Raw genomic sequence first — 17,678 nt, forward strand, 5'->3', positions numbered from 1 at the left:
GGAATCTAAGAAGTTGATGTGAGGAGGTTGGGGGGAGGGGGATGGCACATGTTCTAGGCATGGGGAGCAACCAGTCCTAAGGCATGGAGACAGATGTGGAATAGCCTGTTCAGAACATTAAGAAGGTCCTGGTGATTGAGCTATGAATTGTGTGAAGTAGAGTAATTCGTTACAAGGTTGGAATGTCCCACACCTACCCTACCTTCTAGAGATATCTTGTACCTCTCACAGCCCCTCAGGTTGCCCCAGACCCATGAAACCCCATAGGCATACCTGGGTCTCACATCTATTAGGGAAGACCCAGTCCTGCACTTTCTGTGATTAACCCTTCTGTTGCTTTGGCTTAGGCTGCTGCCAACCCCACTCTTTGGTGTGGTGGAACAGACACTCTTCAAGGTGCTGCCCAGACTGGTGAGTCTTCAAGCTGGCCCTGCCAGGTTGCTGCCCTCCAGCTAACCCTTGAAGTCTGGACCCTGCTGGGAAATTTACGCAACTCCCCAAATAACACCCAAGTTAAGCCCTTAAATCCCTGCATCTAAAATTCCCTTATGAAAACCCTCTTAGGTAATTCTATCCGACCCTATCAGCTCCCAGCACACTTGGTAGTTTCATCAGAAGGGGACAGAGGCAGGGAAACAAGGATGTTAATAATGTTAATAATAATTACAATAACAACAGCTAGAATTTATATAACACTTTATGGTTTGCAAAGTGTTATCCTCACAACAACTCTTTATGGTAGGCACTATTACAGATTTGGAAACCGAGAGGTTAAGTGACTTGCCTAGGGTCACAGAATTAGTAAATGTTTAAAGCATGTTTTGAACTCAGTTCTTCCTGACTCCAGGTTCCTTACTCTACTCTTGGTAGTCATTGTGCCACCTATCTGCCCTTTCCCCTTAATATGATTTCATTTTATCCTCATAACAGCCCTGGGAAGAAGATGCTTTTATCATTCCCTTTTAAAGATGAGAAAATATTAGGCACAATATCATGCCCCAAAATGTCTCAAGGGATATCTTACAACCACAGCCCCATATGAGACTCAGCCAGAGCTAATTGGGGCCCTAAAAATGAAGCAAAGGCCCATAGATTTGCAAGTGGAAGATACTTTAGAGGTAATTGAGTTAGACCTCACTGTTTTATAATTGATGAACCAAGGGAGGTTAAATGACTTATGCATAAATCTAACCCAGGTCGCAGGATCATAGAATTGGAGTGAAGGAACCTTCACAGTCATCCTGTCTAATGCCCACATTTTAATGGCTGAGAAAACTAAGCAGCAGAGGGGTTGTGACGTGAGCACTGGCTTTGGGGACAGGAAGACCTGAGTTTAAATCCTGCCTCTCATATTTATAGGCTGCATGACCCTGGGCAAGTCACTTGATCTCTATCTGCCTCAGTTTCCTCAACTATTTCTTAGGATTGTTGTAAGCATCAAAGAATATATGCATAACATTTTGTAAGCCTTAAAATGCTATGTAAATGTTAACATTTTTATCATCATCATCACTCATCAATTATCATCATCATCATTATCTAAAGAATCCATGTTACAGAGAGAGCAGTTGAAGCCCAGAGAGGGATCGTGGAATCAGAGACCTAGAAATGAAGAGTAGTTCTAAGGCCTTTAGTCCAATCCTCTCTAAATCCCACAATCCCAGGACTCCTACCCTTGTGTCTCCCTTCTCTCCCATGCAGCTGTGTCCCATTGTGGAGAGCGTCCTGGTGGTGGTGAATGAGCTGTTGGGTGCTGTGCTTAGTAAGTTGCCAGTACTACTCCCTCCATGTGTTTTCTTCTCTGTTTCCCTCTCTACTGTCATGTAAGGACTTAAAATCTGTGTGACCCTGACCAGGTTTTGGAGTCTCAGTTTTCTCCTATAGAAAATGGGAATGATAATCCTTGTCCTGTGTCTCTCACAAGGCTTTCATCAGGCAGCTCTAACAAGAGAAGATGCATGAAAGTTCTGGGTGGCATTGGGCAGATGTGGACAGATGTGTGCTATCTCCATCAACAATTATAGCTGATATTTCTAAATAACTTCTAGTTTACTAAAGTGTTACCTGTATCAGTGCATCCTTACAGCAACCCCTGAGTTAGGCAGGACTGATTGCCTTTTAGACATGATGAAAACTTATGTCCAAAGAGCCCCAAGTAGCCTGTCCAAAGTCACATGGGTAGTCAGTGTAGAGGCAGGATTTAATGTGGATTCTCTTTCCATTGTATCAGCCTGCCTCTCATGCAGTGAGAAACCTCACTTTTCATGCTATTTCCACTATAACACATATTAAATGCTTGAAGACATTAGACTAAGTGGAATAAAGACCCGCAGGCTAGGGCTGTAGTGGGTTAGAATCATTGAACTCAGGACTCATTTAATGACACTCTATTCTCTTCCCTTTTAGGCCTTATCCCCCTTGGTGCCCTGGGCACTGTGGAATTCACTGTTGCTACTCTGCCCATCATCTCCCACCAGTATATCCAGTTGGACATCAATGTGAGTAAGCTTTGAAAGCTACTTTAAAGCTACCTTAAAAGCATCCTCTAAGTGAGAATTGTGAATGACTCACTTTTTTCTTTCTGTAATGGTCAAGGCCTTGGGGCTGTTGCAGGCCACTTTCCAGCCATCGAGATGCTTCTTAGAGAAAACTTGGATGTGGGTGCCTCGGTAGGTGGGTGGGGCTCATGGCAGCTTTTACTGAAAGAACAACTCTTAGACCTAAAAGAGAACTGAAGAATCATCAAAGTGACCCATGCCTGAACAGGGTGCCTGTCCCTAGTTTCCTTGAGAAGTAGTCCTTCAACCTCTGCCTATATAACCCTTCTGTCTTCCTCCTCTTTCCCAAAAGGAAGCTCATTATCTCCTGAGCAGCCATGCTATTGTGGAATAGCTCTGAATTTTTGAAAATTCTTCCTTTTATTGAATTGTAATTTTCACCTATTGGTCTCAGTCCTACTTTCTGGGACCCAACAAACCATGTTTGATCCCTCTTCCCCTTGGTAGCTTCTCAGAGGTTTGACAACAGCTTTTTATCTTTCCTAGGGTGCTCTTTTTCAGGGTAAGGACTCCTCTAATCCCACTTCTTTAGGGTCTGTTGGTGTCATGCCTGGACATAGGTGGCCAGGCAGAGTTGACATGGGGAGTTGGGGGATATGGGCTGGAAGCCAATACATGAGGACAGATTCATATCCTTTCCCACTTTCTCCATTCCACTCCCCAACCCCTTTGCCCTCAGTCTGTGGTTAAGAGTGTATCTGGTAACCTGATCGACTTCCCTGAGCCTCCAAAGCCTATCAAGTTGCCCCCAAAGGACGATCATACCTCCCAGGTGACAGTGCCATTGTATCTCTTCCACACTGTGTTTGGACTCCTGCAGACCAACGGGGCCCTGGATATTGATATCACACCTGGACTGGTGAGTGACAGGGGTCAAGAACTTACTATAGGTCTAGAGATGCTGGCTCTGGGGATGATTTTCTCTGTGGGGTCCAGATATCCCGTCCTACCACCATTTTAGCAGAGAGCTTAGAGCATTTTCCCAATTTTGCTGAATGGAAAGAACACAGGTATTGAGTTTAGAGGTCCTGGGTTCAAATCCCAGTTCTGCTATTTATTCTGTGTGACCTTGACCAAGTCATTTAATCTTAACCTCTCTGGCCTCAATTTTTTCATCTGTAAAATGAGGGTACTGAAACAGATAATCTCTAAGGTCTCTTCCAACCCTGAAACCATGATTGGCCTACTTTCCATATTCTCCTTTCAGTATGGGCTGGGATTTGTCTTGAAGGGAACATGGGAGGCAGTGAGGTATGGGAGAAAAAGCCTTGGATTCAGAAAAGTCCAAGGTCCAAGTGCCAGCTCTGCACTAACTTGCTGTGTGACCTTGGGCAAGTCAATTTCACCTTTCTGGATCTCAGCTTCTTCAACTATAAAACAAGCATAATCAATTCTCGGAAATTCTAGGCTTGTGATAAGGAAAATGTTTGATGGGCCTTTTAAAAACACTTTAAATGTAGGCAATGTGAGCATTTTCCCTTTCTGAAATTCAGTTTTTTCATATGTTAAAGGCACATAATAAGCTCAGTTTCCAATGAGAGGGTGAAATATGAAAAAGCACTTTGAAAAACCCACAAAGGCAGCTATTTGATGAAGTAAATAGTGGACTTGACCTGGAATATTAAAACATGAGTTCAAATCCAGCCTCAGATATTTTACTAGCTATGTGACCCTAGACAAGTCACTTAACCTTTTCTGCCTGTTTCCTCATCTGCAAAATAGAAATGATCATAGAACCTATCTCCCAGTATTGTTGTAAGGATCAAATGAGATAATATTTATAAAATATTTGCAAATTTTAAACTGCTACATAAATGACATATAAATTGTAAATTTCATATATTTGTACATATACATATGCATATATTATATATGTATAAAATAATATTTACTTTTCATATACATGTTTATAAAGGATTACTCCAGGTAGAAGGAGAGACAGGGAAATGGCTTTGTAGGTCACTGTCCCCTCTTCCTAGACCCATCCTCCCAAACATCATTTCAAGGTCTCTAGCCTAACAATCATGTATGGCCCTTCTCCTCTAATTGACTGTGTCTGGTCTGCATACAGGTTCCTAGCAGTGTCCCCATGACAACCACGGCTTTGGCAGGACTGCTTCCCAAGGTAAGTGAAATTGTCACATCTGCTATTAACCTGTCTCCTTCCCTCTGGGTCCTCCTTCCATGCAAAGAAAAAGCATATTAAGTGGATCATAAGAGAAAATTGGATAGTTGAGTAGTTTTGGACTTCGCTTGAGGTTGAATGAGGCCCACCCTACTCGATATGACTGTAGGAGTTAGAGCTGTAATTAGGGCCAGGCTGTGAGGGGTTTGTCCAGAGGCCAATATCTTTGATATTGATATTTCCTCCATGCTGCATTCAGGAGACCCATTTTCCCTTTGGCCGTTGTACCTGCAGGAGTTGAGAGAAAGGCAAACTTGGAAGAGGGTGAGGGTAGACAGTCATGGGTCGATGCAGGTCAGAGGAGGGGGCCGGGAAGGTGGGTGTCCCTTTTTCTCCTCACAACTGCACCACAGGTTGGATTGTCTCTCTTAGGGCCCTACTGCTTTCCCCTTCCCCAATCCTAAGAGGGTGTTGACTGGTCCAATTCCTTCCCTCACTTCAATTTGCCCCTGGTACTAGGATTTATAGTTAAGGTTCTGACCTGGATCCAAGGAAAGCCAGAGACCTGATTTCTAATTCCGCTTTTGCCATTAATTAGCTATGTGATCTTGGACAAGTCATCTCTTATCTTTAGGCCTCAGTTTCTTCTTTTGTACAATGAGGGAGTTTGACTAGTCAGGGGTGGGGAACATACAGCCTGGAGGCCACACACAGCCCTCTAGGTCCTCAAGTGTGTCTCTTTGACAGTCAAAAGAGGTTATAGAGAGTCACATGTGGCCTTGAGGCCGCAGGTTCCCCACACCTGGACCAGATCATCTCCAAGACTTCCTTTATTGATACTATTCAAAATTCATATTCAAATATATCTGGCCAATATCATATCCTTTCTTGAGAACAAATTTTAATGGAGGGAAAGTCTGAGGTCACAGTTGGCTTGAAGGGGGCTTGGGGGAAGAATGAGGGCACTAAGATTGATTAAATCATTTAGCAAACTGATGTGGTATATTTACTACACAGGGCCCTGTGCTTGGTGCTAGGGATGCAAAGACAGATGGAACATAGAGACCCTTCTTCAGGATCTTACAAACTGAAGAGTGGGTGGGAGAGGAAGAAGGTGAGAGATAGAAATAACTGTGCTTCAGGGAAGTGTGAGTTCAGAGCAAAGTAGAAAGTGAGAGAAAGTCCAGGCAAAGGGCTGGGAGATTTTTCATATTCGAGCCCATCACATTCAATTCATTTAGTTCCACCAAGCGTTAAGTGCTGTGAAGAGAACAGTGCTAGTAGCCACTGGGGATCAGCCCAAGGATAACAGCAAGAAGGGTCAGCATTTACACAGAGCTTTAAAGTTGGCAAACTCCTCAAATAGGGAATTTCATGCAATCTCATGTGAAAGTCCTGTCTTCGAGGAGCTGATTACATTCATCAGGTAATGATACATACACAGACAAATATGCTACAAGGTAGAGTATGATTGGGGAGGAATACAGTCAACAAACATTTATTAATCGCCTACTGTTATTATTGTTCAGTCTTGTACAATTCCTTATGACCCTGTAGACCACAGCATGCCAATACTGTCCATGGGGTTTTCTTGGCAAAGTACTGGAGGGGTTAGTCATTTCCTTTTCCAGCTCTTTTTACAGATGAAGAAACTGAGGCAAACAGGGCTAAGTGATTTGCCTAGGATCATACAACTATTAAGTATCTGAGGCTGGATTTGAACTCGGTACTCCTGACTCTAGGGATATCTAGATGGAGCAGTAGATAGAGCACTGGGCCTGGAGTCAGGAAGACTCATCTTCCGGAGTTCAAAATCTGGCCTCAGACACTTATTAGTTATGTGACCCTGGACAAGTCACTTAACCTTGCTTGTCTCAGTTTCCTCATCTGTAAAATGAGCTAGAGAGGGAAATGGCAAACCACTCCAGTATCCTTGCTAAGAAAATCCCAAATGGGGACATGAGGAGTTAGATATGACTGAAAATCAATTACTTCCTGACTCCAGGTCCAGTACTATATCCAGTAATTCTTCTGGCTGCCCCAACTGTATGCCAGCAACTGGAGATACAAAGACAATAATGAAATAGACCTGGTAGTCTATTTACATATATAGATATATACAGAATACACACATAATAAATATAAGATATTTAGGAGGGAGAGCGTAGGTGGTTGAATCAGGAAGTGTTTCACATAGAAGGGAGTGTTTGAGCTAAATTTTAAAGGAAAGTAGGGTTTCCAAGAGACCTGATTTAAGAAGGGAGGGCAGGCCAGGCATTGGGCACAGCTAGTACAAAAGTATAGAGAGAGGAAATGGAATATTATGTAGGAGAAGGCCAGTTTGGCTGGGCACTAGAGTTTGAGAATGGGAGATGTGACAAAATGATATAGGAAGGCCTGAGAAGAGAAAGTTCTGTCAGCTGGAGGGATCAGCTTCCCAGTCCCTGAGCTAAATCTTGGAAGGAGATAATTATTCTGAGAAGTGGAACTGTGCAGGGAGTATATTGTAGGCTTGAGGGATGGTCTGTGCAGAGGGTGACATGGAAGTTTGTATTTTAAGGAACAGAAGCTAGTTCAATGTGGTTGCAATTAGAAGTCATGGTGGTGAGTAATGTGAAACAAGGCTGCCCAAGTAGGCTGGAGATGGAATGTCTTCCAGTTAGTCATCAAGCATTTATTAGGGGTTTACTATGTCAAGTCAACAAGCCAACATTTATTAAACACCTGGTTTGTTCTCAGCACTGTGCCAAGACACTGGGGATACAAGGAAAGGTTGCAATAGCTCTTGTACTTAAGGAGCTTACAAAGTAATGGAAATATTATGGGCCAGGAAAGGTGCTAAGTACAGGGGCCTGAACTCTCAGGATGAGGCTTTTGTATTTGATTCTAGAGGAATAGGGAGCCAATGGAAGTCTTTAAGCAGGAGAGTTGTGGCAAGGGGTAAGGGCTTTAACGAGTGTGGTGGCCATGGGAGGGAGGAGAAGAGGATAGGTGTGGGAGTGCTATGGGGACAGAATTAGCTGGATTGTAAAATGGATTGGGGACAGTGGAGAACAAGGAAGGCTTCATGAAGGAAGGCGGTCACTTCTCCCTTGAGTGAAAGGAAGGATTTTTTTTTTCGTCAGGGAGGATAGTTTGAACAAAGGCAGAGAGACAGGAGAAAGCAAGTAAAAAACAATGGAGAAGGGTACAATTTGTCTGGAATATAAAATATCTGAAGGGAAACAGTATGAAGCCGAATTGCATAGGGCAGCAGTTAGGAATTTATGTTTTATTTGAGAGATGATAAAGGAGGAAACAAGTGCCTACTATGTTCCAAGTATTTTACAAATATTTGAACCTCACAACAACCCTGAGTGGTGCATATTATTATTATTTTATAGGTGAGAGAACCGAGGTAGACAGAAATTAAGTGACTTTCCCAGGGTCACATAGCTAGGAAATCCCTGAAACCATATTAAAACTCAGGTCTTCCTGACTCTAGGCCTGGCATACTATCTGCTGTACCATCTCACTGCCTCTGAAGGTTTATCAGTTGCATATTTAATTATGTTGCTGTTTATAACAACTTTTCTTCTTGTTTTAAAAAATTTTTTGAAAATATATTTTTTATTTCCTCATAGTCCCTCCTCCCTGCCCCCATATTGAATCCTGCCCAGTGACAGAGTAAAATGTCTTTTAGTTACTAACTTTAGCCCTGGAAAGCACAGCAGAGATCTGAAGATGAAATAAGGGGAGCAGGGGAGAGGATCCTAGCCCTGGGATGGAAGAATAGCTGTAACTAGGAACAGGCGATCAGGGCTTTCTCCAAGGGCACCAAAATGGGGAGCTGTGCTAATAATCCTAGTTGGCAAAAATAGTTAAACACAGAAACCATTAAGGATCCATCCCCCTCCCCAAAAGCAGGCTATCTATCTAGCAGTGAGTGGTCTTAAGGTCTATTAGAATTATAAAGCATTTTTCTTTGTCACAAGGTAGGATTCCCTTGGGCTGTGGCAGTGAGTATGATGTAATTAAAAAATACATTAGATTTTTCCCAGTAGTAGAGGGAGAGATGGGCAAAATGGTCTTATGTGTTATATAGTACTGTTATATATATGAGTGAAAGGATGTTTCCATGGCCTAACTGATTTTAGGGTCACCTGATCAGAGAAAGTGGACATTAGAGAGATTTGGGTTAGATGATAGGAAGGACTTTCTGATCAGAAGAAAGGATAAGTGGGATAGATCCAGATGTCCAAGTGATGTTTCAGGACCTGAATGAATGAAGTAAAAAGCATTCATGATTCGCTTTCTGTATTCCAGACACTATGATAAGTACTGTGGATACAAAACAAAAAGTGAAGCTAATCCCTTTCCTCAATGAGCTTAAGAGAAGACATTACATAGAGTGGTCAGGAAAAAAATGTTTTGGACAGGGAGGTCACAGGGATGATGAGTGGATGCACACCTATTATTTGACATGTCTTTTCTTGGTATGGTTCTGTTGCTTTCATTATGGTTTCCAGAGCAAGAGATGGAAAAGGGTTAGGTTATTATGTGCTGTGTAGCCTGGTATGAAGTCAGCCAGGATACAACAGTGTAGAGTCTGAGTTAAGCTAGGAAGTTCCTGAAAGTTTGGGCAGGCAGTTTCCTTTCCTAAAGGGCATCAATGCAACCCTGCATCACCCAGGGGAATTCTGAAATGCCCTTCCACCAAAAGTTGCAACCAGCAATTTGGTTACCTGCGGTGAGGAAATCTAACCCTCAAACAACTTTTAAAGACATATTTAGAGGGGCGGCCAGGTGTCTCAGCGAGTAAGAGCACCGGCTCCAGTGTCGGGATGACCTAGGGATCAAATCTGGGCTCAGATACTCAGCACCACACCCAGAAATAACTGGCTGTGTAACCTTGAGCAAGCTACTTAACCCCAACTGCTTAAAAAAAAAAAGACATTCAGGGATTTTGTAGGGGGAGGGGGACCTTGGACTTTGAGGCAAAACTCTTAGGTGTGGGAGAGGCCCTGGGACAATGAGGCAGTAAAGGGAGATAGAAAATGCCTGAATCACCTTAAAGCCTCTGATAGGTGGGGAAAAGGGGGGGAAGGGAGGAGGGGGTGGAACTCTGATGGTTTTCTATGTTAATTAATTATTCTTGATAATTATGAGCTAAAGTTTGATTGTTTCTATGCCTGCTGCTAAAGGAATACAAGTACTGTTAGTACAGCTCCTAATTGTTTTTTTTTTTAATTATTCATTTACTTTTAGTTTACTACATTCAGTTCCATAATCCCTTGAATTTCACATTTTCTCCCCCTCCCTCTCTCCCCACCCCATGGCGGCATGCAATCAAATATAGGATCTACAAATACCTTCACATTAAACTTTAGTCAAATTGTAAAGAAGGATTATAGCCAATGGAGTGAACAGTGACAGCTCCTAATTTTGGTGCCCTTGGGAAAAGCCCTGATTGCCTGGGCCTAGTTACAGCTGTTCTTGCAGTCCTGGAGGGTTGGGATGCTCTCCTGCTCTCACTATTTCATCTTCCGAGTCTGCTGTGCTTTTAGCTCTAGAACTTTTTCTGATTTTAAGTTCTTCTGGTTCTTTTATTATTTTGCTTCTTAGCCTTTGCTATGGAAGCTTATCTTGCATTTCTCTCACAGACCCTGGGAGCTCTTCCCCCAGACCAAGCTTTGATGATCACACTGAGAGTAAGGGAGACTCCAACATTTGTGCTGAAGAGTGGGAAAGCCTCTGTGACCCTCCCTGCGTCTATGGAGGTGTTAGTTTACCACTCCCATGGGACCTCTGATTCCCTGTTTTCACTGAATGCGGTGAGCATCTGTCCTTTTTTACTTTTCTGGAATCACAACTAGGAAACATGAGCTGAGCTTACAATGACAAAGGTGGAAAAGTCATAGAATTTACAGTCTGAGGATTTGGGTTCAAGTCCTGACTAGCCTTCTTAGTATAGTTGCCACTACCATTGCCCCTACTACCGCTGGATTGGGAGTCAGAGGATCTCAGTTTGAATTTTGTTTCATCATTGTGATTTATTATCTGTGTGACCTTGGGAAAGTAATTTAACCTCTCTGAGCCTTAATTTCCTCATGAGGATAATGTTTATTGCACTATCCTCCATCATAGGTTTTTGTGATAAAAGCTTATTGCAAACCTTAAATTTCTCTTATATGTGTGTTATTGTTACTACTGCCGAATAATTGTTGTTACTGAAAAATAATGACAATAACAATATTAATAGTAATAATAATGGCAGCATATTCCACTTGAGAGATCAAACACTGATGCCGGCAAGGCTCACCACAGTGTGTCTGGATTCCTCCTTTGAGAATGGCCTTCAGGGTCAACTTAAGGATGCCCAGGAATCAGGGCTCCAAGCCCAGTTATGGAGCCTCTTACACTGTAGGACTGTTCAGGCAGGAATATGTATTGGACACTGGAACCCACTGGGGAAATGTGCCGTGAGGGAGCAGAGGGATGACTGAGGGTCAGAAAAGGGCTATAGAAACAGAATTTTAAAATGTCAGAGCTGAAAGAGACCTTAGTACATAGAAAGTTAGAGCTGAAAGTAATCTTAGAGACCATGTAATTGAACCCCTTTATTTTGAGGATGGGCAAAACAAAACCCCAAGGCATAATAACAGCTAGCACCTATGTATCTTTAAGGTTTGCCAAGCATTTTACAAATATTATCTCATTTGACTCTTACAACGACTTGGAGGTAGTTGCAATTATTATCCCTATTTTACAGATGGGGAAAAATGAAACAGACAGAGGTTATGTGATTTGCCCAGAATTACATAGCTGGGAAGTAGCTAAGTTCAGATTTGCACTCAGGTCTTCCTTTCTTCAGGACGGGTGTTTTATCCACCAAGCCACCTAATTGCCTTCCTTACTAGGAAATTAAATAACTTCCCAGTAAATTAGTATCAGAGCTAGGTTCTCCTGATTTCAGCTCAGGACTTTTTCCGTTCTATCACAATACTGGAATTTATAGCCTGGTCACTATCTAAACCCCTTTGTACTAAACATTTTTTTTACATATGAGGATTTTTTTTTCTTTCACCTGGGAAATTATTGTGGGACTGGATGGATGGCAGGAAGGATTTGCTTAATTAAGATTGTTCAGAGAACTGATGCAGAGGGAGGTAAGTAGAATCAAGAAGACAATTACTCAATGGCCAAAATAATGTAAATGGAAAGAAAAAAAGGAAGGAAGGAAGAAAGAAAAGAACAAAGGAAGAAAGGAAGAAACTCAAGGCTGTGTAAATCAAACTTGATCCCAGAGAGGAAGAAGTGCATTTTCCACCTTTCTTTGTTAGAAGTGAAGGACTATGGGTGTGGATGTCACACATTCAATTACACAAAGTTGATGTGTTGGTTGCTTTTGTTGAACAACTATTTTTCTCTTTAAGAAAATTATAATTGTTTTTAAAACGAAGAATGGCTTGCTAGATAGGGAAAAGAAGGAGACATTTAGAAATGAAGTTTGTATAAAAACAAAACTTATCAACAAAAATAGAGACTAAAAGATCATTTAGAGAGAAACAAGTTTTATGTATATATTCTATAAATGAAGGATGCCTATTCTACTTTTTTCCATTCAATTTCAGTGCACTGAAAACTTGACAGAGGATCAGATTAATGTTGGTTATATATTTTCTTCACCCAGGTCCTGACACTGAGTGCTCAGCTAGCTACCTCAGCAACTAAACTCCACGTGTCCCTCTCTCTGGAACGGTAATGGGGCAGACTTTATTTTTTCATTGGTGTGCTGTTGGATACAGATGGATTTGCAGTATCCACTCACAGTGCCTTTTAAATAGAAGTGAAAAGGAACTTAGAGATCATCTCTTCCAAACCTTTTATTGTACAGATGAGGAAACTGAGGCCCAGGGAGGTTAAGTCAATTGGCTAAAGTCACAGAAAGTGAAAGCCAGGATTCAAAACCAGGTCAAAAGACCTGGAAGGAGGGTGGATCAGAGAGAGGACCCTTGCTGGAGTGGGTCCTTCAGAGCTAGAGGGACCAGTGCTTTTTCTGCTTCCTCATACTAAAGGCTTAAACAGTGTTTATTTATTGTAATTGAATTAAGCTTTTCAGAAACAATCATCAGGAAATACTTTTCTGGGGCTATGATTGCAGAATACTTTATGTTCACTCATTTTTACCTGTTGTTGTTCATAACTTCTTCATGTAGGTAGGTAATATTACCCCCATTTTGCAGATTGGAAAACTAAGACCCAAAGAAGGAAGTAACTGGGTCATGATCACATATCTGGGAAGTGTTAGGACTTAAACCCATGTCTTCTGACTTAAACTCAATTGGTTCTTCTGTTCCACCAGCCTATATTCCATCGATGTTGGTATTGATAGTAGACTTTTTCTTTTACATAGTTTTAGTACCCACTTTTAATCCTTTTTTCTAGTATAAAAATATTGGTGTTTCTACAGTCTATTACATATTTCTCAAATGTTGCTGAGACAGCAGGTCAGATTGAACACAGTTAATACAATTGCTGATTATGTCTCTTTTTCTTTCCAAAAATTAGCTCATTTTATTCTCACAAAAACCTTGGGTGATAGGTGCTATTATTATCTGCATTTTACAGATGTGGAAACTGAGGCATTACAGACCTGCCCAGGGTCAAACAGCTAAAAAGTATCTGAGGCCAGATTTTAGAACTCAGGTCTTCCTGATGCCAAGTGTATTCTATCCACTGGGATATCTAGTGTCCTTCCTTATGTCTTTAAGATATGACATCTGAGCCTGAAAATTTAGTACCTTCTCCAGATAGAGTGATATGTACATTATATGTATAGATATTATATTGTATATATTACATGCATATATGATATGTATATGTAATGTACATATCAGTCTGTCTATAAAATATATTATAGTTTCTATAATATATATACATATATATTTACCATAATGACTGAACTGATTGACCTTTTATGTGTTAAGGCATAGCCATGGTTCAGCTATTTAAGTGGTTGGGACTGTTGGATCTATTACTCTGCAATTTGTTCATTGCTCTTTCCTAAGCAGAATCCAACCTCAAGACTGAGAAACATAGACTGGCAGAATTAGAGGGACCTTAGAATATAGAAGGCCAGATGACCTTAGAACAGAAAATATAATATCTGAAAGGGATTTTAGAATGTACCATATCAGAGCTAGAACATCCCAAGAATACAGAATTTAGAGCTGAAAGGTTCTTTAATACATAATAATCAACAATGTTGGGGATGGGAGGGGCCCTACAGACCATCTAGTCTAACTCACTCATTTTATAGAGAGGGAAATTAAAGTCGAGAAGAGAAGTGACTGCCCAAGTTTCATAGTAAGCTAATGGCAGAGTTCAGGCTAGAGGCTGGGTCTCTTGAGTCTCAGTCCAGTGTGCCGGTCATGTGCATTGGTCATGCTACCTTCTATGGTTCTTGGTTCTATGACTAGCCCTGAGAATCTGAACCTGGATGTGCTTTGGGCAGACTTCTCTGGCCTCAGTTCTAATCAGAATTGTTCAAAAGAGGAAAGGCTTATGGTAATAGCCAAGGGAGGTCCTGGAATTGGGGAAGTACAGGTTGGACTCAATGCCTTAGAAAGCCCGGAGATTCTGTTATTCTTTAAGTCTGCTACAAAGACATTAAATGCCCAGGAATATACTTGACCCCCTTAGTCAAGCTGGCAAAGAGGCCCCAAAGCCTGGGTAAGTATTTATCTCTCTAGTTCTTGTTTCCTTTATTTCATAAAAGAAGGCAGTTTGGTATGATTGTTAGAACAGGACTAGACCTGACTAGATGAGACCCCTTGTATCTTTTATTCTAGGACTTTGGCTATCTCTGCCAGCTTTGAGGCAGTTAAGTGGGGGCAGTGGATAGAGTCCTGGGCCTGGAATTCAAATCTAGCCTTAGACACTTACTAGTTGTATGACCCTGGTCAATTCACTTAACCTCTGTTTGCCTCAATTTCCTGATTTGTGAAATGAGGATAATAATAGCATCTATTTGCCAGATTGTTGTGAGGATCAAATGAGATGATATTTGCAACTACTTAGCAGAGTATGTGGCACCCGGTAGGTATTTAATAAATGCTTGCTTGCTTCCTTCCTTCCTCCCTTCATCCCTTCTTTCCTTCCTTCCTCTTTTCTTCCCTCCCTCCCTCCTTTCTTCACACCGGCCTCTGACTACTGAGGGTCCCCTCTCCCCACTTCCCCTCTCAGCTCTCATTGGCTAACACTCAAATCCCTCTCTCCAGATTTCTTCTCTTAGACTAACCTCAGACAGCCTGTCCCTGTCACATTTGACCTTTCCACTGGCTGAGAAAATTGTCTGACCAGGTAGTGCAAAGAGGCAGGTTAATGTTAAGCTGCAGAGAAGAACAATTGGCCTATTCTTGAGTGAGGGTCTTGTTTACACCTCAACTCTAATCGAAAGTGTATGGATGTCAGGCTTCCTCTCTTTAAACTCCTTGTTAGAAAGTTATAATTGTTAGTTGACACCGCCCCTTTTTCTATCCCTTACCAAATCTCCTGTGCCCCAAGGTAGTGGTTTAGATGATAAACTAATCCCTACTAATGTGTTCTCAGATAATCAGCTATTTCCCTCCAGAGGCATTTAATACCTTAACCCTTAGCAAGTAGGAGACTTACTTTCTGTTTGAGCTGAAATCAGAGATCATTTAGTCTAGAAGTTCTTAACCTGGGGTCCTTGAACTTGTATGTGTTTAAAAAAGTGTTTTTTTTATAACTATATTTCTATGTAATTGGTTTCTTTCCTTGTCCTATGTATTTTAGTTGTATGCATTTAAAGGTATTATTATGTGAATCTATAGGCTTCAGTAAACTGCATATATGTGTGTGTATATACACATACACACATATTTAAGAAACCTGGTAGTACATTCCCTTCATTTTACAGAGGAGAAGCCTGTGACCCAGAAACTTGCCCAAGGACATTCCGTGAATTAAAGGCATAACTATCTCTTCTAGCGGCAGGGACAAGGGCATAGGGGGAGACATTCTAAGAGAACTTAAATCCGTAGCCTCTCTGTGTCTGAACCAGTCACAGTTTCCCTGGTCCTTCCTTTTCTTTTTCTCCCTTTGTTCATAACAAGAGGATTTGTCCCTCTCTAGGCCCCAACAAAAGCACAGCAATCCAAGCTAGCCATTGTGGTCAGTGGTCTAGGACTGCCCTCTCCTCTCTTTTCTTTCTCCTGGTCCTTCCTTACTTCTCTGGGTTGTGGAGGTCAGCTTAGTATAATGGAAATACTCTATCATTTCCTAGCTATGTGATCTCAAGCAAGTTATTGTCTGCTGGGCTTGGAGTCCGACCCAATCCAATACACATTTATGAAGTGCCTACTCTGAGCCAGGTACTGTGCTAAATGTTAGGGATGCAATCAATGAAAAGAAAGATAATCCCTGCCCCGAGTTCAAATACAGCTTCAGACACTGACCAGCTGGCTGCTCGACTCTGGGTCAAATCATTTCACCTGTCTGTCTCAGTTCCCTCAAGTGTAAGGTGGGAATAATAACACCACCTGCCTCCCGGCATTGTTGTGAAGATCAGATGAGATGATAGAGGGCTGTCCTGGGACATTGCAGGCTTCTTTCCTTTCTTCTCTGAGCTTTAGTTTTTTAATCTACAAAATGAAAGGTTTGGGCCAGATGATCTCTAATGTCTCTTATAAGAATAACATTTTAGAGAAATTTGTGAGTTTGGAGGAAGCCGGCGGGCCTTCTGCTTTACCAGCTCTCCCCTGTCTTATCCATAACCCATCAATATCTCTCTTCATTCCCGCAGGCTCAGTGCCCAGCTGGCTTCTTCCTATACTGCTGACTTTGATGTAAGTCCTTGGGGAAGGCCATGGGATCGAAGGGGAGTGGGTCATCTTTGGATCCATCCCAGAAATGCCACAGATTGCTTATGTGAAGGGATAGGTTTAGCCACACGGTCCCCACTGTTTCAGCTCCGCTAACCCCAGCCCTAGACAAAGCATTTCCTTGGGGTTCAGAGGGTCAGAGTACAAACACTTTGAGATCTTGAGCTGCTACTGGGAAGGGAGGGAGGGATCCAGCAGGTCTGAGGAAGCAGCTACACCCCAGCTGATGCCAAACGTCTCAAAGACATCCAGGGTAAGTTTTCTCTTCCTCCCATTCCTTCACCATCTTCTGCCTTTTGGGGCACAACTTTTTCCCTTTCCAAATTACTGTTTGTATGTATTTTAACTTGAAGTCCCTGGGATAATTTTTGGGGGCGGAGGTTGGGCCAATGGATGGCCTTGACTCCTCCGTGGACCTCCACAGTCCATCACATCCATTCTCTCAAATGACCCTCACAGGTTCCATGAAGGAGGCATGTCTGCTATCATGTTTATTTTACAGAAGAGGAAATTAAGACCCAGAGAAATATAATGACTGAGTCAATGGCTAAAATACAACTCAGACTTAGGACCTGCAACTTCTAGTCAAGTGGCTTTTCTACCACAGTAGGCTGACAGCCCATTGTAGCTCTGGATAGAACACTGGGAGATTAACTGGGGTTCTTGAGTGCCAGAATTAGGTGATCCCTGGAAACTTGAAAGGGAGAGCTTTAGAGTCAATAAAAGTCATTTAACCCAATAGAATAAAGAAATTGTCACCCCTAGGAAACTCAGGGTGAAGAATGAACAGATTCTAGAAAGCTATAGATAAATGATGATGGTAGATCTCTGGTGGTTTTTAAAGGAATGATGGGATTTTGGGATTGCAGGTGTGCCCTTAGAACCAATAGTCATAGAGGATAAATACTACCTTTGGTGGCACTGTCATTCATTCATTCAATTCCTCCATTCATTTGATAAACATTAAATGCTTGTTATATGATAAGCACTGTGTTAAGTGCTGGGGATACAAAGAAGTACCTGCCCTCAAGGAATTTACATTATAATTAGGGAGACAAGATGTGTGTGTGTGTGTGTGTGTGTGTGTGTGTGTGTGTGTGTGTGTGT

At 41.9% G+C, this 17,678-nt stretch overlaps 1 protein-coding gene across 1 annotated transcript in view; it reads left to right on the forward strand.

Annotated features, from left to right (window-relative positions):
- BPIFB3 (BPI fold containing family B member 3) overlaps positions 1-17,678 on the forward strand; it is a 35,172-nt gene that overhangs the window by 12,471 nt on the left and 5,023 nt on the right. The window contains exons 5-12 of the mRNA XM_069107231.1: positions 348-411; positions 1,702-1,762; positions 2,407-2,498; positions 3,238-3,417; positions 4,630-4,683; positions 10,326-10,496; positions 12,356-12,423; positions 16,493-16,535. Of these exons, the coding sequence (XP_068963332.1) occupies positions 348-411; positions 1,702-1,762; positions 2,407-2,498; positions 3,238-3,417; positions 4,630-4,683; positions 10,326-10,496; positions 12,356-12,423; positions 16,493-16,535 (733 nt within the window). The remainder of the gene's footprint in view (positions 1-347; positions 412-1,701; positions 1,763-2,406; positions 2,499-3,237; positions 3,418-4,629; positions 4,684-10,325; positions 10,497-12,355; positions 12,424-16,492; positions 16,536-17,678) is intronic.

Source organism: Petaurus breviceps, unplaced genomic scaffold (genome assembly GCF_028583685.1).
Source record: "Petaurus breviceps papuanus isolate PSGF00001 unplaced genomic scaffold, PetGlider_PUasm1.0 89262, whole genome shotgun sequence".
Classification (NCBI taxonomy): domain Eukaryota; kingdom Metazoa; phylum Chordata; class Mammalia; order Diprotodontia; family Petauridae; genus Petaurus; species Petaurus breviceps.